Genomic DNA, 24869 nt, shown 5'->3' with positions numbered 1-24869 from the left:
TGTTTGTGTGCATGTTTTTGTGACATATCAGGACACAACTCTGTATAATGACATGGGTATGACACAGGTATTACAAGGAGAGGGTGACTTATGAGGACATAACCCATGTCCCCATTTTTCAAAACACTTATAAATCATACAGAATTAGTTTTTTTGAGAAAGTAAAAATGCACAAAGTTTCCTGTGAGGGTTAGGTTTAGGGGTAGGGTTGGTGAAGGACGATAGAATATACAGTTTCTACATTATAAAAACCATTACACCTATGGGATGTCCCCACTTTTCACAAAAACAAACGTGTGTGTGTGTGTGTGTGTGTCAAGTGCAAGGTTGGGGGTTCGATTCCCCGGGATAAAAGTGTCTGCTAAATGCATACATTAAATTTGTTATTTTTTATATATATATATATATATATATATATATATATATATACATACACACATATATATACACACACACACACGCATGACACTAGGATCATTAATGAATAGGAATACTATTAAAAGACAATGCCATCAGTTTATTTTTCTCTTCAACACCCACATGCTTACAAAAATTGCGTGCACAATTTAGTTGAATACATTAAAGATGTACAAACATAAATAGATAACCTATATACAAGCATTAATCTCCAGAAGAGAGGCACATTTGAGATGTACCAAGATTTCTAAATGCTGTTAGGAGAATCTGAGTATCAACAAGAACCAATTTATGATGTCATTCCCCTGTCAATTTCAGTGAAAATCAATTATTTAAATATAGAAAAGGCCAGATGTCAAACATAACCTTACCATTTGTATGTTATCATGACAAAAGCATCGTGACTCGCAATAAAGAATATAGATTTAAATAGTAAACACTGATAAATATTAGTGGTCGACTGATAAGTTTTTCTACTTGGCCGATGTGTTCAAGGACTTTTGGTTGTGGGAACGTTATTTTAAACATTCCAAAAATGTGGAAATGTCCAGTTTGTTTAACGTTCCCAGAACGTTATTTTATGGTCAGTATAACATTCTTACAACGTTCTTGAAACCAAAATTTTATTACAAATATAACGTTCTATGAATGTTTATTTAGAATGTTCCAAAAACATTTAAATTTCCAGTTTTCTTAATGTTCCCAGAACGTTATTTTATGGTCAGCATAATGTTCCTACAGCGTTCCTGAAACCTAATTTTAATAAAATAAATATACATATATAACGTTCTATGAATGTTTATTTAGAACGTTCCAAAAACATTGAAATGTCCAGTTGCTTAACATTCCCAGAATGTTAATTCATGGTCAGCATGACATTCCTACAACGTTCTTGAAACCTAAATTTCATAAAAAAAATAACATTCTATGAACGCATATTTAGAATGTTCCAATAACATTAAAATGTCCAGTTTGCTTAACGTTGCTAAAACGTTATTTTACAGTATGGTCAGCGTGACGTTCCAGCAACCTATTTGCATTGTTCCTACAATGTTCTTCTTCAAAGTCGTGGCCTAATGGTTAGAGAGTTTGACTCACAATTGAAGGGTTGTGAGTTCGAGTCTTGGGCCGGCAGGAATTGTGGGTGGGAGGAGTGCATATGAACTTTTTATTATTGAAAACTTCTATATGAATTTGTGTGGGGGGGTGTGGGTGCTGAAAAACTAGCACTGTGGGAACTGTCCGATCTACAAATAACGTCCTAAAGATGTTCCAAGAAAGTTGTTCTAAGAACGTTTTCTATCAACTTTACAAGAACATTAACAACGTTATAAGAACGTTACAAAAACATTTTGTACTAACATTTACACAACTTTTAAAGAACGTTAGTGAATGTTCTGGGAACATTCCCTGTTAGCTGGGAAGCAAATTCGCAATTATATAATTTAACAAATCTTGAATGGCTTAATGAACATTAGAATTTCACAAACCTTGCAAACTTAGTCGAATCCAGCTGTGAGATCTTGTCAAGTGTGCATATTTATCCAGCATGATCGCGTGTTATCTGTGTGGTGATCGGTCCGTGTGAATCGAATGCTTTAAACTTTAAACTCATGATTTTAAATTATGCTGCGCTTTATGCATTTGCCCACTGTCATATTCATGACATTTTCTCTGTGTGATGCATGAGTGTTACCCTGGCTTTATTGGAAAAATATGATTCCCAATGCACAAAAACTTCCCAGAATACGGAGTGCCCTGTTGGTTACAGTGTTAACTTCCTTTTTAATTATATTGTTTTATTAAATATTTATGTATTTGTGGAAAATACTTTGTCATCTAAAGTACGTTTATATTACTCATTTATTTTTTTAATCCATTGTCAAATTATTACACATTTCTTAAATATTAATAAAAAATATATATTATATCGGCTTTATATCGGTCCCTCTGAATTGCAAGATACTGTATCGGCCTCAGGATCGGCTGTCAAAACCCAATATTGGTCGACCACTAACAAATATCCATTTACAGAAGTTAAATGAAAACCAAACTATTTCAAATAAGTGTTAAGGAAAATATCTGCACATGATTAACCTTTTTGGCATATTTCGTTTTGTTTTATATGATTTTGCAGGTTGTGTTCTGGGTTATTACACTCAAGGCATTCACTGGCCTAAGGCACTGGTGTGGTTCACTTCCAATTGTCAGCACAGATGAACAGCAGGGCTCATGAAATGTTTGGCATGTGCTTCACTGGTGAGACCGCACTTCACCTTGTCTGAGAGACTACGGTAGCACCTCCAAGTGATAGAAATGAAAAAAGTACCAGCCTTCTCTCCCCCAGCTCACCATGGAACAACATGACAGAACCGGAGTACGTCCTTCATAATCATCACCACACTGCATGTTTGGGGTGTTCTAGGTGTAGACAGGGTGTCTCTCTCTCACACTCTTTCTCTAGTTGATCACATTTTGATTTTAGAGTAGAGCTGGTCTAACTGCTGTCTGAAGTGTTTTCTCAGCTCGGTTCTCTTTGCTTTCAGTGTTGGCGTGAGGAGTCCATTCTGAACAGAGAACATTTCCACGTGCAGGGCAATGTCTCTCACCTACACACACACACACACACACACACAGTCATTCTTGTACACGGGTCATCAAAATGTTCTGACAATTAACTTAATTTTATAGTCCAACAGAGAGATTTTAACATTAATATATTGTTATATTTACATACTAATATGTTTACATGTAACATTATTTTAATCATTATTTTTAAGAGTGCATAAGCTTGTTAATATCTCTTTTCGACAATAAAATTTATTTAATAAAGAAATTGGATGAACGGCAATAATTACATTACATAATGTAAATAACTTACATTATGCTACACTTATGTTTTTAATATTTGTATTCTGTATAGAAGTAATAAAAGTAAATAAATGACATGAAGGTTTTTATTTTTAATTTTTGGTAATATAATTATTTAAAAAGGTTATTGCAAAAACTATTTAGAAATTATTTCTTATAATTTATATTTAGAAAATACATTATGAAATATGCTACATCAAAGATTGTGTGTGTTATTTGTGAATTAGCAGACATACAGTATTTAATGGACAACCAATGATCCTGGTTAAGAATTGTGTTCTTTAGATTCACCTGTTCAAAGGATTTCAGTCCGGCTTCCTTGCCCAGCTGAATCATATCCTCTAGGATGGCATTTTTCAGTTCCTGTTTAAACACAAAATCAGACATCAGTTCTTCAAGGATGGCACAGGCTATTCAAACACTACAGATCATTCAAAGTCCTAATGCTTTCACCAACAAATAAAAAAAAAATAAAAAAACATTGTCATCAACTATAAAACAGCTTGAATCCAGAGCTTTCACCTTTTTTTTTCTGTGTAAGTGTTTTACCTTGCTTTTGCACATTTCAGTGTAGGAGCCCACAATGCCTCTTTTCTTTGCCCATCCTGGCAGAAAGTCTGGATCAGGAACCACAATACCCACTAAACATGCCTACGAAGACATAGGTTGGGTTTACTCTCATTTATAACACATACCCACAAATATACTATCCTCTGACCCACCAAACCACATCCACAAGCTCTGATTCACTGCAGTGTAGAAGTGACAAAAGGCCAGAGTCCTGCAATATTTGACCCATTACATCTAATATTAATGGTATGGTTCACCCGTCCACGTGCAGGACTCTCATTCAGTCCTGTCTCTCACCTGCAGACTGTCTCCATGAACAAAGACCTGAGCCACAGGGTCACTGCGGATGTAGATGTTCTCAATCTTCTCTGGAGCAATGTATTCACCCTGAGCCAGCTTGAAGATGTGTTTCTTCCTGTCTATAATCTTCAGAGCCCCATTCTAAAACAATAAACACTCAACTTTACTAATTAAATAAAGAAGAAGGTGCAAGGGTTCTGTTATCTTAAAACACAAGCATTAACTTCAAAATATTAAAGGGGTTGTCGGATGCCCATTTTCTACAAGTTGATATGATTCTTTAGCGTCTTGATGAAGTCTGTCACATAGTTTGGTTAAAATTTCTCAATGGTAGTGTAAAAAAACAACAACTTTTTTACCCTGTCGAAAACCGCTCTTTTCAGAGCAAGCCGTTTTGTAGACTTTTCCTTTAAATGTTAATGAGCTCTGCAGACCCCGCCCCTCTCTTCCGAGCAGCTCTCTGAGGGACAGTTAACTTTAGCCGCATTCATTGTGAAACTTGCTAACTAGCACATTATTAGGAAAGGCGATTTACAAAGATTTAAAAAAAAAACGGTTATACTAACTTTTTGTCTGTTGGTTAAGCTGGACCACGAATGATTTGCGTGAACATAAATGCTTTTAGGTAGATCGGGGACACATTCTCTTAAGAACATTGGGTGGATTTTTATCATAATAGGGTGATTGTGTACTAGGGGTGTGCCATATCATACCGTCCAAGATACTACTGGTATACATTTTTACATGATAACAAAAAAGTGTCATATCGTGACATCAATGATATAGCGACGCAATGATGTATTTAGGCTACTAGGGATGCACCGAATATTCGGCAGCCGAAATTATTAGACCGAAAATAGCAACAACAACAACAAAAACTATTTCGGTGTTCGGTCGAATAAGCAAAAAGACAGAATAAATTGTACTGAACAATGAAATGACGCGATCAAACAGAAGTGCGCACTAATGTAGCAAACTTGTGGGCTGTGTGGAGGCATTTAAAACTGCCATAGAAAGACGCAAAAAGCATGACAAGCACCGAAAGTGAGGGACTGTTTAGTATTGCATCTCAAATACTTCAGGCAGATCTCAAATAAATCAGGCAGATTCTGATTGGCTGTCAGTGTGTTTATTGTTCATTAGCTGACAAAATCATTCTGAAGATCATTCCAGTGATATTGTTCATCTGTGTCATTATCCTCATAGCTGTGGTGTGTACTATTCTCGTAGAATTAGAATGATTATTAAAACTTTATAACTATAGTTATAATCCTTGAATGGGCCTTTAGACATGAAAATCTCTAACTTAGTTTTTTCAGTATTTCTGATTTTACAGTAGTTATGACCAAACAGCATTCTTGAATGTAAAAATAATGTTGGCCAATCAAATCAAAGTAAGCGGGGATTAATGTTCACAGAAGCCGAACGCAAACATTGAAAGAGAGCGAGATAAGATGGTAATTTGCAAGATGCAAATCATTTAATATGTCAACTAGTTTCCGATGGAAATTTTAAATGACTGACAGTGATAAACAAGTAAAATTCAAAATGGCTCTTCATACCCAAAAGGTTTTCGAAGATTTACAGAAATAAGGACACTGATTAAATTAGAACTGAACTGGGAGAGCTATGAGAAGATATGGAATTTACCGGGAGCCATTTGCCGATGTCTCCAGTATGCAGCCAGCCATCTTTATCTAAGGCCTCTGAGGTCTGCTCTGGGTCCTTCAGGTAACCTTGAAACACATTTGAGCCTTTCACACACACCTGTGGAAGACACACACACCCCCACACCAGTCAACTGAGTGGTACAACATTAACATTCACCACGAATGCTGTCAATAGAGCTCAACATGTTTTAAACCCGGAACATTCCTTCAAAATTCAATAATATAACTGGTGACACACCTCTCCCTCTCCATTTGCTGCAAAATAATTCATTTCAGGCACATCCAATAGTTTAACGAAGTTACAGGGCAGCGGTGCTCCCACATGACCTGAGTACAGAGACCAAGAGAGTTTGTGTTACAGAACGTTTATACATTAAGTCTATCTGTTTGTTCTATGTGTTACCACTTGCACATCATCTTACCTGCTGTCCAATCTCCAGGAAGTGACAAAGTGCAGCCTGCCGTACACTCTGTCTGCCCATAACCCTCATAAAACTACCAAAAAATATATTATGAAAAACAGTACCCTTAAAACCAGTTACGCGAATACTGGCAGCAGTAGAACAGTGGTCTCTGTGTGTTTGTGTACCTGGCAGCCCAGCGCTGCTCGCAGGAAGGTGAGGACGGTGGGAGAGACAGGAGCAGCTCCTGTGATCATGAACCTCACACGTCCACCCAAACTGGCCTGTAGGGGGAGTCACAGGAGTCACTGTAGTTATGTTATATAGCACTGAAGCAGTTTGAATGTTCATGCACAGTTTAGTTACAAAATGTTATAAAGTTCAATTAATTAATAGCTGAATTTTATATTAAATTAAATTAAATTGATGCATTCAGCAGAAGCTTTTATCCAAAGCGACTTACAGTGCATTCAGGCTATCAATTTTGACCTATTATGTGTTCCCGGGGAATCGAACGCCCAACCTTACACTTGATATTGCAATGCTCTACCAGTTGAGCTACAGGAACACATCAGTCTATTCATAACAAGGCTCAATATTGCGGAATTATTAAATGTATTTCAAATAAACGTTCTATTGAATCAATTCTATTCATCAAAGAATACTACAGAACAATGTATCAGTTTTCACAAAAATAATAAGCAGCACAATGGTTTTCAACATTTATAATATTAAATATTATTTGAGCACCATAGCATATTAAAATGATTTATGAAGGATCACGTGACACTGAATATATATACAGTTATTTTCACTTGTAATATTTCATAATATTACTTTATTCTTGATTAAATAAATGCAGCCTTGAGTATAAGAGCCTTTTTGAAAATTAGTACCAATATTTATAAAGATAACTATAAAAAATATTACTTTTAATGCAAACTGTCACCACAGTTATAATACTTTATAATACTTATCTATTGATTATTTTTAATTGTTAGAAAGTATAATGCATTTAAACACATTATGCATTCAAACATTTTACTTAAAGCCTTTATGTATAATGCTTTCTAAAGGTATTCATAATGTGTGTTTTAATGCATTATAAATAAATTTTTTTGCTAAAAATCATTAAAAATATATATTTTCTTTGCATCAGTTTTGCTATGGCTGTGGTGTGGACTTCCATTTTCTCATAGAATCAGAATGATCATTAAAACTACAGTTATAGTTGTCGTCCTTGGTGTGAATAAGCCTATATGAGGCTTTTATTGTTTGCTGTATAAATGTTAGATAGCTGGATGCGGAGTATTTTTGAATTTGTGTGTTGCTAGGCAACAGAGTCTTTATAGGTTCTCTATGGTTTCATCTGTCCTTCAGCTATACCACACTCTTTCTCTGTTTCATCTGATTACCTGCACTTTGCTGAAGATCAGTTTATCCCACATGCTATCCTTCCTCACAACTCCACTTTTAAGCTCCGCCTCTTTCCTACTGGTAGCAAAATCCAGCAGCCATCTTTTGAGAGGAGTGTTCGCCTGTCCAAAGATCTTAATGCAAACATGTATGAATGTATAATGAGCAAAGGTCACTGAGTAAATTTAAGCTGAAACATAAATGCAAATAGTTTATGTGTGCGTAACTAAACAGAAGCACCTTATCAAACATGCGGTTGAGTAATCTGGGCACTACAGGGAATACAGTGGGCTTAAGAGTCTTCAAATCATCCATCAGTAGACGGATATCACCCTGAAAATATCCAATCCTGGCCCCCTGGACCAAAAGCACACCCTAAACACAAAACAAACACAATTATACAACAAGAATATAATGCAAATTAATATATATATTCTGTAGCCAGTGTTCAGATGCAGTCGAGAAATCTATTCTGTAAATTTATTCACAATCAGGCCATTCAAATGTAGAGTTTTTCTCTTCTTTGGAACAGATTTGGAGAAAATTAGCATTAAACCACTTGCTCAGTAGATCATCTGCAGTGTATGGGTGCAGTTAGAATAAGAGGTCAAACAGCTGATAAAAACAGCACAATAATTTGCACTTGCTTATTATGGACTCTCGTTCTGACGGCACCCATTCACTGCAGCGGATCCACTGAGCAAACTCATCTACATCTTGAATGGCCTGAGGGTAAGATTTCAACCAATATTATTTTATGGGTGAACTATTCCTTTAACCAAAAAACTGAACTAAAATGAACTAAATCAGCTTTTTTACAAGCTGCATAGAAACTATATTAAACTATTTTTTAAAGACCGTGAAAGTGTGCATGCATAATACATACCTCAATCACTCTCTCAAACATGTGTGCTAGTGGTAGGTAAGAAATGTGAATGTCTGTCTGGTTAAACATGCAGTGTACCTGTAAAACACACACACACACACACACGTGCAGTGTGAAATACAGCGTACCTCTACTACCCTTTGAAACATGTGCGCTAGTGGTAAGAAGGAGATTAGAACATCTTGAGGACCAAGTTTCAGCATCCCCTAACCACACACATATACAAACACATCAATACACAGGACACAAGGGAGGAAGGAACAGGAAACAGACAATTCAATGAGAAAATGAGGCACAAGAAGAGATGAACATAACAGAAAGACAAAAAGAAAGAATTTCACTTAATTAACTGGCAAAATGAAGGTACATGCTCCTAAACACTGCACAGATCTGATCTGCCATTTACAATCTCACTGGCTGTGATTTTTGTTTACCAAGAAATGTACATGAACCATTATAGTTACACACTATATATAATATATATATATATATATATATATATATATATTAATTTAGCAAATGCTTTTATCCAAAGTGGCTAACAAATGAGAAAAATACATTTTAAAGGATGCATAAGTAAAAATCTCTTGGCTTACCTCAGTAACTTTAATGAAAGCGGAACAATTGGAAACAACGTTTCCATGTGTGATCATTGCTCCCTTTGGACATCCTGTTGAAAAAAAAAATTATAAAAATTATACATTTATTCTCTGAGTTGGACATCTGAAAGAAAGTAAAAAAAAATAAAAATAATCAGGACTATGGTTGTCAAACTCCAAAATTAGAAAAAAAGTATCATAAAAGATGTTCTGTGGACTAATACGCTAAAAAGTAATCTAAAGCATTCTATTTCTTATAAAGGAATAGTAGTTATTCACAAAAAATCTTGAAATTCACCCTAGTTTTCCTTGCCACATTGAGTTGATCAAGTTCATAAAACCAGTCTGAATGGTTTGTTCATGAATCAAACTTATACATTTCTCGAAAACAAATCAAACACATTTGTGCATGGTTTTGTTTTTTCATTAAGACGGATTAGAATGCATTAATGTGTTAACTACAAAATAGTTCTGAGATTCACTTTTACCTGTAGTTCCACTTGTGAAACAAATCAGTGCCAGGTCCTCTGGCTTAGGAGGCTAGAAATAAAAAGTCAAAATGAGGACTTGTCGCTATGAAGCAGAAAATTAGTAATAAAGCATTCAAATAAAATGATTCATTATTCACAGTTATAAGTCTGTAAATCAATACACTGTTGAGTTTTACTCACAATGGGAGTCTTGTGGTTAGCTTTCCCAATAGCCTGCCAAAACAACTTCATTTAGTGCAGCACAAATACAAGATTAATGGGATCACTGCTTACCAAGGGTGTCTAAGGCCCAATCCCAATTCTACCCCTTAGTCTCGATTCTCTTTTGGTTGGAGGGGAAGGGGTAAGGGAAAGGGCCAGATAGCCCTTCAAACGAAGACTTTTCAGGACAACACTTCAAAGGAAGGGGTATGAATTATCTCGGCAACATGGCTGCTACAGCGAACAAAAAGACACAATACCGTATTTTTCGGACTATAAGTCGCACCTGAGTATTAGTCGCATCAGTCCAAAAATACGTCATGATGAAGAAAAAAAGTCGCAGGACAAAGCAAACTATGAAAAAAAGTGTGACTTATAGTATACATTTTTTAATGCTTTTTTGGTATAAATAAAGATTTTAATGAAAAGTAATCATTTGTTTTATGTTACATTCAATTGTGAGTTCATATTAATGGTCATGTTACTCAAAGACATGTTTTAAAAAAATCGCCAATATTTGCTAACGTCTTATCATTACAGACTGCATGATAGCACAGCATATGTCTGATCAGGGCGATAACTGCTGTAGACATTGATGGGGGCTAATTCCCCCAATAATTCGAAATCGCTAAACCATTTTCTCAAATATTGCCTAATCGAGAGAGAGAGAGAGAGAAATGGAAATTGCGTGTGTATCTTTTTAGAGTGAGTTTACTTAAAAACAGTAATTGTATCCTCTCGTTGCTGGAAAATATAATGTAGCGATTCAGTATTTAAACTGTATTTAATAAAAGTCGTGAGGCAGCGTTGACAAGTTTATTTTCTCCTGCATATGTGCGCTGCATGATTTCCGATATGTGTGTGTGTGTGTGTGTGTGTGTGTCAGTAAGCAGCTCATTAATACAGAACGATAATTAAAGGCTCTAATGCACACTAGCACACCAGTATATGTGTGTATTGTAAGAGCTAGATGACGAATGATGGCGTGTGACGTCATGGTAGTGGTGTCCCAATCCTTAGGGGAATATTTTCTAGGGGAAGGGGTATAAAATAGAATTGGGATTGGGCCTAAGTGTGTGTTTGTGTGTGTGTGTGTGTGTGTGTGTGTGTGTATGTGTGTGTGTAAAATCAAACCTCCAGCTCCTTGAGGCTTAGGACCTCAATGCCTTTCTGTTGTGCTTGTGCTGTCAATTCACTGTCAAAGTTCCCGATGATCACTATGGTTGTGACACTGTGCTTGCGGCCAGACACACAGTCCAGGATCAGACGAGCCTTCTCCGGGAGGTCACAGATCACAGTGGAGATGGTGGCTTCAACAGAGGATGTTACTCATAACAAATTTATCATAATTTCAACAACACAAATGTCAACACAATTTCCAACTTCATTCAAATCTTCAAGTGAAATGAAAAATAGCTTTGGAAATTAATTAATTCATGTGATTTATTTTGAAATATTGCACAATTATTTAATTTTATTCAATTTTTTACATTTAATTGTAATAAATATAAAGTTCAGCCTAAATAGGGCAGACTTAAACGTCCTTTACATGCAAATGGCTTGCATTCACGTTATGTATTGATTGTACATTTCAAGGTGATTGGCCTTTGCTGATTCTGAAATCAGATCACTTAAAGTGCCCCATTATGCCTTTTCGAATATTACCTTTCATGAAGTGTGTCATGTAGCTTTATGTGAACATAAACTATCTGCAAAGTTGTGAAGCCGACATCACGTGCACAATAAACAAAGTTATCATCCATCAAAAAAAAAAAAAAGGTCTGCTTGCAATTGCCTAAATAGGTCGGCAGGAATTCTGATTCTGTTGCGTCTGTACGTCACTTTTTCTTATTATTACCACAAAATTATTAACACTTGACCCTTACCACTGAGAAACATCCTGCTCAAGTCGTGCGTGCGAATCAGTCTCTTGTCGATCAGCCATTTCAACCGTTTCATCATCAGACTCCGGCTCGAAGTGGTAAGGTACCATCGATACCATCTTTTCTATGTATTGACAAGTCTCCATTCCGTCATGGCAATGAGCGTTTCATATCCGACATGCACTGTACCCGGTAGACCAATCACAAAAGACTGCCCCATCTGACCAGCAGTGAGGGCTCACAGAAAGGAAGGTTTTATGGAGACTGATTCTTTAAACTGCTTCGCACAAGTCGTTTACAAATAATTTAGAAATTAGGTAAAATTAAATGTTTTTGATAAACTAACGTTTTTTTTACCTTGCATGCATGAAAACCAGTTTTAGGAGATTGATAAAACAATATAAACAACCTTAAAAATGACATAATAGGGGCACTTTAAACAGGTCCGGTTCAGTGTTCGCTGATAGCTGGTCCTGCAGCATGCTAGTTCCTCTGAAACCCTCCACCTCCCTCAGCTCCACCTGTCTAGATCTGCTATGGGCAGCATATCATACATGCTATTGGCAAAGTCCATACTTGATGTACAGCAGCAGCAGCGTGCAGTTGACCTAGCCCACCAAGACCGGGAACAATGAAACATGTGCCGGTATCCTTTAATGCGATATATCACGATAATGAATATGGACAATATTGTTATTGTGGGCACTTCAAAATACTGTGAATAATTATATATTAAAAATTATTCAGAATTTAGAATACATTTTAAGAATACTTTTTTGTACCACTGTATGCTGAGGAAGTGTGTGCACTCTGATGTAAACAAGCACGAATGTGAGATGCGCTGAATGAAAGCACGTTCACTCTCTGACAGCAGACGGTGCTAAATTGCAGAAAATGTAGCCGTTTCCCTGCAAACCCCATAAATAAAGCAGCTACGCTACGTTCTAAGATGGATTTAAATAACCGTTCATATTTGAGGATTTACAGTGTTTTTCATCACAGTGCCAAATACATAGATATTTAGACTTAGACTTTAGGCTATTTATTTTCAAAACAAATGTTTTACATTTCAGTCTGGACGACAACATACCCTAGATATTGTTTGAAAGTGTTTTGATTCTTTATTGTTCATTCACACTTTAAATTAGGCCTTCATTAGTTAACATTTGTTAATTCATTAGTTGACATGCACTGCAAATGAAAAATTCCCTCTAATCTTAGGTATTACAATATTTAATAACACGTTGTTAAAATTAAAAGTAGCCGCTGTGTTATTTAATGAGCTAACTTGAACCAAGAGTTGTTGTTTTTTTTAACAAAGATGAATAACTTCTGTAGCAAATGTAACTACTTCTCATTGTGAATATTAATGCATTTACTAAGGTTAACTAATGATATCTTATTGTAAAGTGATACCTATTGGTCTTTATAGTTCTTTTGCACTTTAATCTGTGTAAAACTTTTAACTTTATATATGTTTATGTATTGTTATTTTATATATATATTACTTATGTTATTTTTGTTATAAGAAAAAAGTTATTAAACCTGTTATACTGTATTATGACCTCTTTTTTTAAAAAACTAAATTTCAATACCATATACCGTGATAAAATCATTAGCAATTAAATCGCAACGTGAAAATGTTATACCGGCATCTCCCTAGGTACAATAACATTGTCATAATGATTAAAATGCTATAAAACTATTTCAAGAGTTCTCACGATTTAAGTATGATTACTAATGATCTAACTAATTGGATTTTAGTTCAGTGAACAAAACACTTTTCTTGTAAAGTACACAAACAATTTTGTAAGTCCCCCAAAAAAAAATTTTTTGCAGAAATAAAAACTTAATAGAAAGAAGTATATCATAAAAGTATTGCAAAGAATCTTAAAAATGCTGTGCGCTTGCTCACCTTTATCAATGATATGGCTGATGGCCTCTGTACCAAGTGTATCATACAGCGGCACTGCCACCAGTGAATATGTGTAACACGCCAGCTCTGAAATCGTCCACTACAGAAATGGTTCACACAATATACACTGTTAAAAATCGCTGTAAAAAAACGGCCAAATTTCGACAGTAACATACTGTTTTTCAGTAAAACAGTGCATTCTGGGTAATATTCATCGTTTTCGAGAAGGTAGCCTGCTGCTATATATCGTAAATTAACAACGTTCAAAGTCGACACTCAGCGGCTGTGTTTCAAATCACACCCTACACCCTCATTCACTATTCCACATGAGTTTACTAATATAGTCACCTAACAGAGAGAATGAAAACTAATGAGTGAATTCAGACAATGATCAACAGCTGCTGTTAATGAGTAGAATCACTGAAGAAAAAAAAACATAACAAGACAAACACATGAAATACAACTGACTTCAGCCACAGCCTTAGATGAAATCAACTGAAGATTTAAACAATCAACAAACAGCTTTACCAACTTCACTCATTACTAACCAGACTGACTTTATTTCTATCAGATCAGAGATCAGAGATCAAAAAATCTTATTGAGAATTACAGAGATTTAGATGATAATGTTACTGTTTCGTCTGACGTCACCATTGTGGAGATCAGTGTTTGCTTTAGTTGGGCTCCTGACCCTTGACTTTTGTACTTCAACTTTTGTTTCATTGTTATATTTGTATCTTTATGATACATCTGTTACAGCAATATTAATCTTCATGGTCAAGTGACTATGACGGTTTCTGTCAAGCATGATCTACTAGACTGATTTGTTGCTATAATAGTCAATTCATAATTTGGTGTTGAAATATATGAGTGAATAACACTTTTCTTTTGTTTGTTTCTTCAATTTTATAAGATTGAACGGTAATGTGATTATCTGGATATGGATTTAATGAAATTTTGAGCTTTAAATATTTTGGGCAGCAGTCCTCACAACACTGAAAGAGAGACATCAACAATCAGCATATTAATCTCAACAATGGTGGCAATCAAAAGGTTTATGATGCAATGCATGCTGGGTACCAGCACAGGATAAAACTCATCCATGACTCCCAGCATGCATTGGGGCATGAATAAATTATGCCCCTGAATTGTTCACTTATTTTCTTGAATTCTTATGTGCTTATAATTTTGCATTTGTTTTAAGTTTTAGTAGCATGTGTTGTGATGTTCAGAGCTGATCTGTTCATTTATTTTGTGGATTGTCACCATTGTTGTGATTCATACGCTGATTCTTGATGTTTCTGTCTAAATTTCAGCAAAGGTTTTTTTTTTATTATTATTATGAGTGAAATTTTCTTAACAGTCTTTTATAACTTATGGCTCAGAAGTGTTCATTCTTATGCTGTAATATCAATATTCAATAAGAGAAGAGACACGGGATTAGATCAGAAATAATAGTGTTTGTTCTTGTCAATATATAAACAACAATATCAGATTTTTTTTTCTTCTGTGTACTTTTGTTTTGCTATAACAAGTTCCAAAGACGCATTGTTACAGCATGTAAAAAAAAAACCTTAGTTGTTGAAAAGTCATGTTCAAGAGCCCAACTAAAGTAAACACTGATCTCCATCATGGTAGTGAAAAAAACACCTAAACCTATTTAACTCTCCATAAGTTCTTCTGTAGACATCTGACAGAAATAAAGTCAGTCTGGTTAGTAATGTGAATCTGGTGAAGCTGTTTTAATAGTTGTTTAATCAGATCTTGAGAGATTTGATGTATTCTTTTATTCAGTTGATTTCATCTAAGGCTGTGGCTGAAGTCATTTGTAGATCTTGTGTTTCTCTTTCCTTCAGTGATTCTGCAGGTGTTTATCACTAATGCTCAATCATCAATTAATCACCGAATTATCTCATTAACTTCACTGATTCAGTGTTACTCTAACACTCTGTAGTGTGCACACATTATAAGTGTTCATTTAAAACTGAGGATTTTCTTGTGGGGTTTAAAGTGTTAAAGATTTAAGATGAAGAAAAAACAGCATGAAACATAATTTAACAGTAATAAACTGTAATTAATTTACAGGAAACAAACTGTAGAAAAACAGTTATTTACTGGCGCCCCTGCTGCCACACTGTAAAAAATTTTGCCGTTAAATAACAGTAATTTTCTGGCAGCAGGGGCGCCAGTAAAGTACTGTTAATTTACAGCTCTTAACCATTAATTTACCACTCTTATTTTTTAACAGTATTTTACCGTAAATTCTACCATGGAAATTAACTCCACTCCCACTGCTTCAAACAGTTCGAGTTTTTAAAACTAGCATTCCTACGATGTTAGTACTATGAACTTATTTCATTTGAGTCCACTGAGAAGGAATATTTCTTACACTTAATGTGCAGTAATAAAGTAACTAAATACATGACTTTTACTCAAATCACTGCAGCTCATTGTCAGCTGTATTACACATGTATGTGCTGAAGTACTTAACACAGAGATCACCACTGTATCAGCGACTCCACATTTACTGCCTTTATATAAAGCAGCAGAAAACCAGAATTTGTGGCTCATCATTGACTGAAGCATCGGCTCTACTCTACAGCACAATGGTGAACAACAAAACTACATTAAACTAAACTATCTCTCTTGTGCAAACACACATTAATACAGTCAAGTTCAGTATTTACTCTCATTATCAGTGTATGACTTTGCCTAATTTTTTTTCTATGGATGTTCACAAATATTTTAGTTAAATTAACTTATTTTTCATTTGGTAAATCTGACGTTTACATTTTACAGTATATTACTGTTTTTCCTTGACTTGACGGCAAAAAACTGTAGAAAAACACTTTTTTTTGCTGGCAACCATTAATTTACGGCAAGAAACAGTAGAAAAACAGTTATTTACTGGCAGCAGGGGCGCCAGTAAATAACTGTTTTTCTACAGTTTGTTTCCTGTAAATTAATTACAGTTTATTACTGTTAAATTATGTTTCATTCTGTTTTTTCTTCATCTTAAATCTTTAACCCTTTAAACCCCACAAGAAAATCCTCAGTTTTAAATGAACACTTATAATGTGTGCACACTACAGAGTGTTAGAGTAACACTGAATCAGTGAAGTTAATGAGATAATTCGGTGATTAATTGATGATTGAGCATTAGTGATAAACACCTGCAGAATCACTGAAGGAAAGAGAAACACAAGATCTACAAATGACTTCAGCCACAGCCTTAGATGAAATCAACTGAATAAAAGAATACATCAAATCTCTCAAGATCTGATTAAACAACTACTAAAACAGCTTCACCAGATTCACATTACTAACCAGACTGACTTTATTTCTGTCAGATGTCTACAGAAGAACTTATGGAGAGTTAAATAGGTTTAGGTGTTTTTTTCACGACCATGATGGAGATCAGTGTTTACTTTAGTTGGGCTCTTGAACGTGACTTTTCAACAACTAAGGTTTTTTTTTTTTTTCATGCTGTAACAATGCGTCTTTGGAACCTGTTATAGCAAAACAAAAGTACACAGAAGAAAAAAAATCTGATGTTGTTGTTTATAGATTGACAAGAACAAATACTATTATTTCTGATCTAATCCTGTATCTCTTCTCTTATTGATACTACAGCATGAGAAGGAACACTGCTGAGCCATAAGTTATGAAAGACTGTTAAGAAAATGTCACTCATAATAAATAAAAAAAAAAACCTTTGCTGAAATTTAGACAGAAATATCAAGAATCAGCGTATGAATCACAACAATGGTGACAATCCACAAAATAAATGAACAGATCAGTTCTGAACATCACAACACATGCTACTAAAACTTAAAACAAATGCAAAATTATAAGCACATAAGAATTCAAGAAAATAAGTGAACAATTCAGGGGTATAATTTATTCATGCCGCAATGCATGCTGGGAATCATGGATGAGTTTTATCCTGTGCTGGTACCCAGCATGCATTGCATCATGAACCTTTTGATTGTCACCATTGTTGAGATTCATATGCTGATTGTTGATTTCTCTCTTTGAGTGTTGTGGGGACTGCTGCCCGAAATACTTTTTAACTAAAACTAGTCGTTAAACCCATAAATACTGGTTATCACACTACTTTTCAATCTTACTAAATTGAAGTGTCATTCACTCAAATATTTCAACACCAAATTAATATTTGATTATTATAGCAACACTTTAAGTCAGTCTAGTAGACCATGCCTGTTAGAAACAACCATAATCACTTGACTATCAAAATTAATACTGCTGTAAAAGATGCACCATAAAGATACAAATACAGCAATAAAACAAAATGTAAAGTGTAAAAGTCAATGGTCAGGAGCCCAACTAAAGCAAACACTGATCTCCACAATGGTGACGCTAAACGAAACAGTAACATTATCATCTAAATCTCTTTAATTCTCAATAAGATCTTTTGATCTCTGTTCTCTGATCTGACAGAAATAAAGTCAGTCTGGTTAGTAATGTGTGAAGTTGGTGAAGCTGTTTGTTGATCGTTTAAATCTTCAGTTGATTTCATCTAAGGCTGTGGCTGAAGTCAGTTGTATTTCATGTGTTTGTCTTGTTATGTTTTTTTTTCTTCAGTGATTCTACTCATTAACAGCAGCTGTTGATCATTGTCTGAATTCACTCATAAGTGTTCATTCTCTCTGTTAGGTGGACTATATTAGTAAACTCATGTAGGGAATAGTGAATGAGGGTGTAGGGTGTGATTTGAAACACAGCCGCTGAGTATCGACTTTGAACGTTGTTAATTTACGATATATAGCAGCAGGCTACTTCTCGAAAACGATGAATATTACCCAGAATGCACTGTTTTAATGAAAAACAGTATTTTACTGTCGAAATTTGGCCGTTTTTTTACAGCGATTTTTAACAGTGCAGTAAAAAACTGTTTTTCAACTGTTTCTTGCCGTAAATTAATGGTTGCCAGCAAAAAAAGTGTTTTTCTACAGTTTGTTGCCGTTAAGTCAAGGAAAAACAGTAATATACTGTAAAATGTAAACGTCAGATTTACCAAATGAAAAAAAAGTTAATTTAACTAAAATATTTGTGAACATCCATAGAAAAAAAACTAGGCAAAGTCATACACTGATAATGAGAGTAAATACTGAACTTGACTGTATTAATGTGTGTTTGCACAAGAGAAATCGTTTAGTTTAATGTAGTTTTGTTGTTCACCATTGTGCTGGAGAGTAGAGCCTTTGCTTCAGTCAATGGTGAGCCACAATTTCTGATTTTCTGCTGCTTTATGTAAAGGCAGTAAATGTGGAGTCGCTGATACAGTGATGATCTCTGTGTTAAGTACTTCAGCACATACATGTGTGCTATAGCTGACAATGAGCTGCAGTGATTTGAGTAAAAGTCATGTATTTAGTTACTTTATTACTGCACATTAAGTGTTTGCATCGTTATATTAAGAAATATTCCTTCTCAGTGGACTCAAATGAAATAAGTTCATAGTGCTAACATCGTAGGAATGCTAGTTTTAAAAACTCGAACTGTTTGAAGCAGTGGGAGTGGAGTTAATTTCCATGGTAGAATTTACGGTAAAATACTGTTAAAAAATAAGAGTGGTAAATTAATGGTTAAGAGCTGTAGATTAACAGTACTTTACTGGCACCCCTGCTGCCAGAAAATTACTGTTATTTAACGGCTATTTTTTTTACAGTGTACATACTGTATGCACAAATAAGATGATCTTACACAGAAATAATATAGAATAAACAAAACAGAATTAAGAAGTTGCCACACCTGCTGTATAATAAGCAAATAAATTAATGTAGGACTTAGGGCTGTCAATTACTATGCAACCTAAGTAATTGCATGATACTTAAATATATTATCGCATATATTGATATTGCTTACAAAGCACCTCAAATTAAGATAATTCAGAAGTTACTATATAATTGTGGCAGACAAATAAAGCCCTGAAAAGTCCAATTTCAAAGTCAATATATTACTTGTTTTATTTTTATATGAGTGGACATAAGCCTGTCATTCACCTACAGTCCACATCTCAATACTGTGTTTACCAAAACCATCATGTTTGAGGTTGAAGGTTTAAGTAGGCATCTGTGTAGGGGTCTGTGTGCTTGTGATTACCTCTGGTCTGTTCTGTGAAAAGATGCCAATGTATTTGTCTCCTGTTTGACTGTGTCCTCTGTGGAGTAATGCTGATCCTGCGAACTCTGCCCTGTCTGCTACCTACAAACATGAACATCATATGAATATACACAAATTACTTAAATGCACAGGACAATCAATAAAACATATAGAGAAAAAAAAAGGCCACAATAGTTTTGGAATAAGGATTCAAATGAATATATTAAATTAATATTAAATGAATATCATACTATAGCAATCTTACCTCTTTATACAAAAGCCATTTATATGACTTGCCCGGTTTTCGTGATCCCAAACAAGGACCATTATCTATATAAAATAAACAATGTGAAGGTCTCACACATGATGACGGGCTTCTTTTTTGGGTGAACTATTGGGTGATTTTAATGCTATTAATACTAGTTGACTTACTTGACACTCGTAGTCCTCTTAAGAAAAACTCATACATTGTCTGAGCGTCTTTATAGAAGTATGTCATGTATGTGTCACTGTCCTGCAGAATGGACCGACGAGCATATCTACAGCCCTGAAAAACAAACCAGATAATCTATTATGTTCTATACCAAAAAAATCGAATAACTCCTTACTCCAGGCAAATCCTCTCTCACTTCGCTTTCACACCAGACAGATAATCTGGCAAAGTGTGAACAGAAACAGCAATCGTCCCAGTGCTGTTGGACTGTGCATTTGGCCTGTGGATTTTTTTTATATATTTTGACAATCAAATTTGAGGACCAGCAACATTAATTTGTCAAAAAAAAAAAAAAAAAAAAAGACTGACAGCAGGAAATAATTTTTTCTACATTAGGGGTTTGATTTAAAAAAGACAGGCCATTAACAGCAGAAGAAAGGAAGACTTTATCCTTATGCAATTTACAGATGGTCACTTTAAAGCTGTTGCCAACACGTTTTAGTGTGTTACCATAGCAAACATACGAGAAATAGTGAGAATACCCAAACTCTTTCAGTCAAGAACATACAGCTATAATTAAACACATCTGTTTGAAAGAAGTTGTGATTATGTGTATCCAAAGCAAAGCTACAGTCTGTGCACTTATGTACACACACATATACACACAAAACTACATTAAAAACTCATTAATGTCTCACCTACATGTCATTCCAAACCCGTAAGACCTCCGTTTATCTTCGAAACAGTTTAAGATAATTTACATTTAGTCCGAGAGCTCTCAGTCCCTCCATTGAAAGTGTGTGTACGGTATACTGTCCATGTCCAGAAAGGTAAGAAAAACAACATCAAAGTAGTCCATGTGACATCAGAAGGTCAGTTAGAATTTTTTGAATGGTAAGTGGTAAATCCAAAAATAGCAAAAACTAGGACTTTATTCAGCATTGTCTTCTCTTCCGTGTCTGCTGTGAGAGAGTTCAAAACACTGCAGTTTAGTGATATCCGGTTCGCGAACGAATCATTCGATTTAACCGAATCTTTTTCAACCAGTTCACCGAATCAAACTGAATCATTTGAAACGGTTTGCGTCACCAAAATGCATTAATCCACAAATGACTTAAGCTGTTAACTTTTTTTATGTGGCTGACAGTCCCTCTGAGTTCAAACAAACTAATATCCCAGAGTAATTGATGTACTCAAACAGTACACTGACTGAACTGCTGTGAAGAGAGAACTGAAGATGAACACTGAGCCGAGCCAGATAATGACTCGTTCACGAGTCACCAGCACACAGTTTCAATGGAGGGACTGAGAGCTCTCGGACTAAATCTAAAATATCTTAAACTGTGTTCCGAAGATAAACAGAGGTCTCACGGGTTTGGAACGACATGAGGGTGAGTTATTAATGGCATAATTTAGATTTTTGGGTGAACTATCCATTTAATTACCACTAGTAAGTATGTAGTGCCTCCAGTCGGTCCTCTGCTATTTTCAATATACACGTTGCCCCTTGGTAAAATTATGTTGTCAGTTTTTGATGCAGAAAAGCTAGTTCATGCATTCATGACCTCGAGACTGGGCCATTATAATGCACTGCTAGGTGGTTGTCCTGCACCTTCAATATACATGCTACAGGTAGTCCAAAATGCAGTGGCTATGGTCTTTTACAGGTCAAGAAAATATTATCATATTACCCCAATTATATGGTATCTGCACTGGATACCTATTAAGTACTTTATCAATTCCAAAACATTATTACTTACTTTTACGATTACCTTACAAGATATCGTCAAGTGCAAGTGTATATTCTGCTTTCTGTACCAAATTATGGCGTAATAGTTAATAATCTCAAAATTAAAAAGTCACCACATTGCTGCATGCAAGAGTATTAAAGTGTCATCATCTAAACAGTAGTTGGTTGTTTTGCATGTAGGTCATATGGGTCCCTGTTCATATGGACTGAAAAATACTAACGTAGACTACCCAACGTTTACGTTTTACACATAGACTGACTTTGTAAGACTTTTCTACCTATACCATTTCACCTCACCAATGCTCTTCAAATTGGTTTTGTGAAATAATATATTTATTGAAGCATTTTGACACCTACCTGTACCTCCACAGACTGCATGTCGAGGTCACAGGGTGGTTTAAGTGCTTTAGGACGAGTGGCCAGCCAGTATGTGGTGATGGCAGCGAATGCGCCCATGCCCATGAGGGTGTTGGTGGGTAAACTGCGCACATACTGCCTCAAATCATCCAGCTCAGGTATCAACAGGTGCCGGATCAGATCCTGGGCCTGCATTGCTCTACCAGTTCTGCTTGTTCAAGTCTATAAAAAGAAAACAGACAGGGACGACTTTAGTGAGACAAAAAGCCTGATTGCGTGCTTAAAATCAGTTTGAAATTCATCCATTTAAGTAAATGCTTTATTTGTAAAAAAATTGGGGTGAATATCTGACATTACTTGTATGTATGTGTTAAGCCATAATGAGTGAATGACAAAGAAAAATACATTTTGTACAAAAATAAAGCAGGAGATTGTAGTCAGAGAATAATTAAAAAAATTAACTATAAATGTACAATAGTCCTTCAATATTCTTACAATATTCTATATCTACTGTAATATATATATATATATATATATATATATATATATATATATATATATATATATATATATATATACACACACACACACACACACACACACACATATATCAAAAGGTTATTTTAAAATTCCATGTTTAATTCAGTAAGTTACTTGAAAATCACTTCTACAAAGTGTACAATAATAGACGACAGTAATGAACAGGTCAGTTTCACTACTAAACTTCAGTTGTACTCACTCTGACATAGGGTATATCAAAACAAGAATATATTTCACAGAGCAAAAATAAACCAATAAAAAATAAAAAAGCCACTATCAGCTGATAGCAGTAGCCAATGTCTAGTTTCCATTCTACTAAAGTCCCAGTGCCTCTGACCTTGAACTAACCCAAACTAAAGATCAAATACACTTATAAATGAGAACATTCAGTAAAGATTTTTTGCTTTATTTATGAATGGATTGTCCCACGGAGGATGCCGAATTTCACTTACATTTCCCTCACTTCTGGGACAATATTACACCCAAAGTATTACATGCAAACACACACAGAGCTTGACATTGTCCCCTTTTCTGATGGAATCAAAACTGAAGGACAGAAAAATACTTACCCTGCAGCTCTAGTTGTTAAGTTTCTTCTGTGTGTGGGTGAGTATTAGCTGTAATTTAATATTCTGTTTTTTAATGGACACTTCAGTGTGTCTGTTATTGTAGTTAAACTGAGCTAAGCAGTACTGAAGGAAACCATTGGCTATGAATAGCAGAATGACCCTCACGTACAGCAATACCACCACGTGGATCTCTCTCTCTCTCTTTCACTCTAAACTTTCAGTGAATTTTCCCTCTCGATTTCTCCCTTTCTTTTACTCATGCATCTCCCATGCGCCTTTCATTTCAGACTGATTGTTTTTAGCCATTGGCTCCGGTTTTTAAGCCCCGTAGTCTGTTTTAGCAGATGCAATCGTGTGTGTGTGTGTGTGTGTGTGTGTGTGTGTGTGTGTGTGTGTGAGAATGAAGTAGTTCTTCTGAAATGCTCCAAAACACACAGAGATTCTGGCATCCCACACAAATCCAGTCAGATGTGAGAGCTGACACTGCTGTGTGTTTGTGAAATTCCTGCTGAACAGCACAGTAGCTGATAGTCGTGTAGCACATCTGCTCTGTAATACAAGAACGAGAGATGTGCGGCAGCTCAAACACAGTCCTGCTCAAACACAATACAGTAATTCACAAAGATAAAGAGGAAGAAAATAAGGACAGCATTCCACATGTGCCAGAAAGCATAAGCTCTCTTACAAATCTCACTGAGCTTGTCAAGAGCATGTGTGGGTCACATTTCACACTAATAATCAAAATAAGTAAAACTAATTGTGACAGGCTTTCTGATGCCAGTGTTGTTAAAGTTGACACTATAACTATAAAAAATAATTTTCATTAATTGTAATAAAGCTTAAACAAAAATCGATGAAACTAATTAAAATAAATTTAAGTTGGATTTACTCAAATTACAATAACTTAAAAATAAAAGCTTTAAAATATGAATAAATACTATAATAGTATATAAATAACACTAAATTAATGCTTGAATTGACCATTACGATTTTTTACAATGATATTATTTTTTAAAACACTCATTTACTCCCAAACGATAATTTTCACTCATTACTTTGAAGTAATAATGATTTTATTTAATTTTAAAAGTATTTAGCGATACACAATATATCACCATCATATTAGCTCATGGTTGATACGAGTGATTTTTTTCTTTCATTTTTTTTGGTGGTTGTACAGTTTATATAGAATATTTATGTGCATGCTCAATTAATTTTTTTGAAATTTTTTTTTTTATATCATTAAAGGTTTAAATATTTGTGTATTGCTGCACAGTGTTATTATATAAGAGAGTTATTCCTAAAATATGTACACATGAATGCTTCTGAGAGGGTGAAACTGACTGTGTGTGTGTGCGTGCGTGCGTGTGTGTGTGTGTGTGTGTGTAAATGTTCATGTCAGCAGCTGTGTGTATCTGGCTCACAGATGGGTAAAGTCATGCTGATCACATGGCAGATTGGCAGTGCTTGTCCT

At 35.1% G+C, this 24869-nt stretch overlaps 1 protein-coding gene across 2 annotated transcripts; it reads right to left on the bottom strand.

Moving 5' to 3' along the window:
- Positions 1-496: 496 nt before the first annotated feature.
- On the bottom strand, positions 497-23737 carry LOC127966589 (long-chain-fatty-acid--CoA ligase 1-like). 2 transcript variants are annotated; one of them, XM_052567817.1, is made up of 21 exons: positions 23396-23737; positions 22287-22508; positions 20179-20293; positions 20012-20076; positions 19747-19848; positions 13621-13720; positions 10957-11132; positions 9802-9834; positions 9619-9670; positions 9128-9201; positions 8532-8609; positions 7886-8020; positions 7645-7779; positions 6418-6513; positions 6251-6323; positions 6067-6155; positions 5809-5925; positions 4156-4299; positions 3838-3939; positions 3580-3651; positions 497-3026 (listed from the first exon to the last, which is right to left on the bottom strand). In XM_052567817.1, exons 2-21 carry the CDS (start codon positions 22479-22481, stop codon positions 2886-2888), a joined length of 2094 nt encoding a protein of 697 aa, XP_052423777.1. In that variant the 5' UTR covers positions 22482-22508; positions 23396-23737; the 3' UTR covers positions 497-2885. The 2 variants fall into 2 exon arrangements, with proteins under 2 accessions (XP_052423777.1, XP_052423693.1); XM_052567733.1 differs by lacking the exon at positions 8532-8609 and adding an exon at positions 8660-8737 and having other exon boundaries at positions 23396-23735.
- Positions 23738-24869: the final 1132 nt, after the last annotated feature.

Source organism: Carassius gibelio, chromosome A1 (assembly GCF_023724105.1).
Source record: "Carassius gibelio isolate Cgi1373 ecotype wild population from Czech Republic chromosome A1, carGib1.2-hapl.c, whole genome shotgun sequence".
In the NCBI taxonomy this organism is placed as follows: domain Eukaryota; kingdom Metazoa; phylum Chordata; class Actinopteri; order Cypriniformes; family Cyprinidae; genus Carassius; species Carassius gibelio.
The sequence above is the reverse complement of the archived record's forward strand: the minus strand, read 5'-3'. Positions and strand labels throughout refer to the sequence as shown.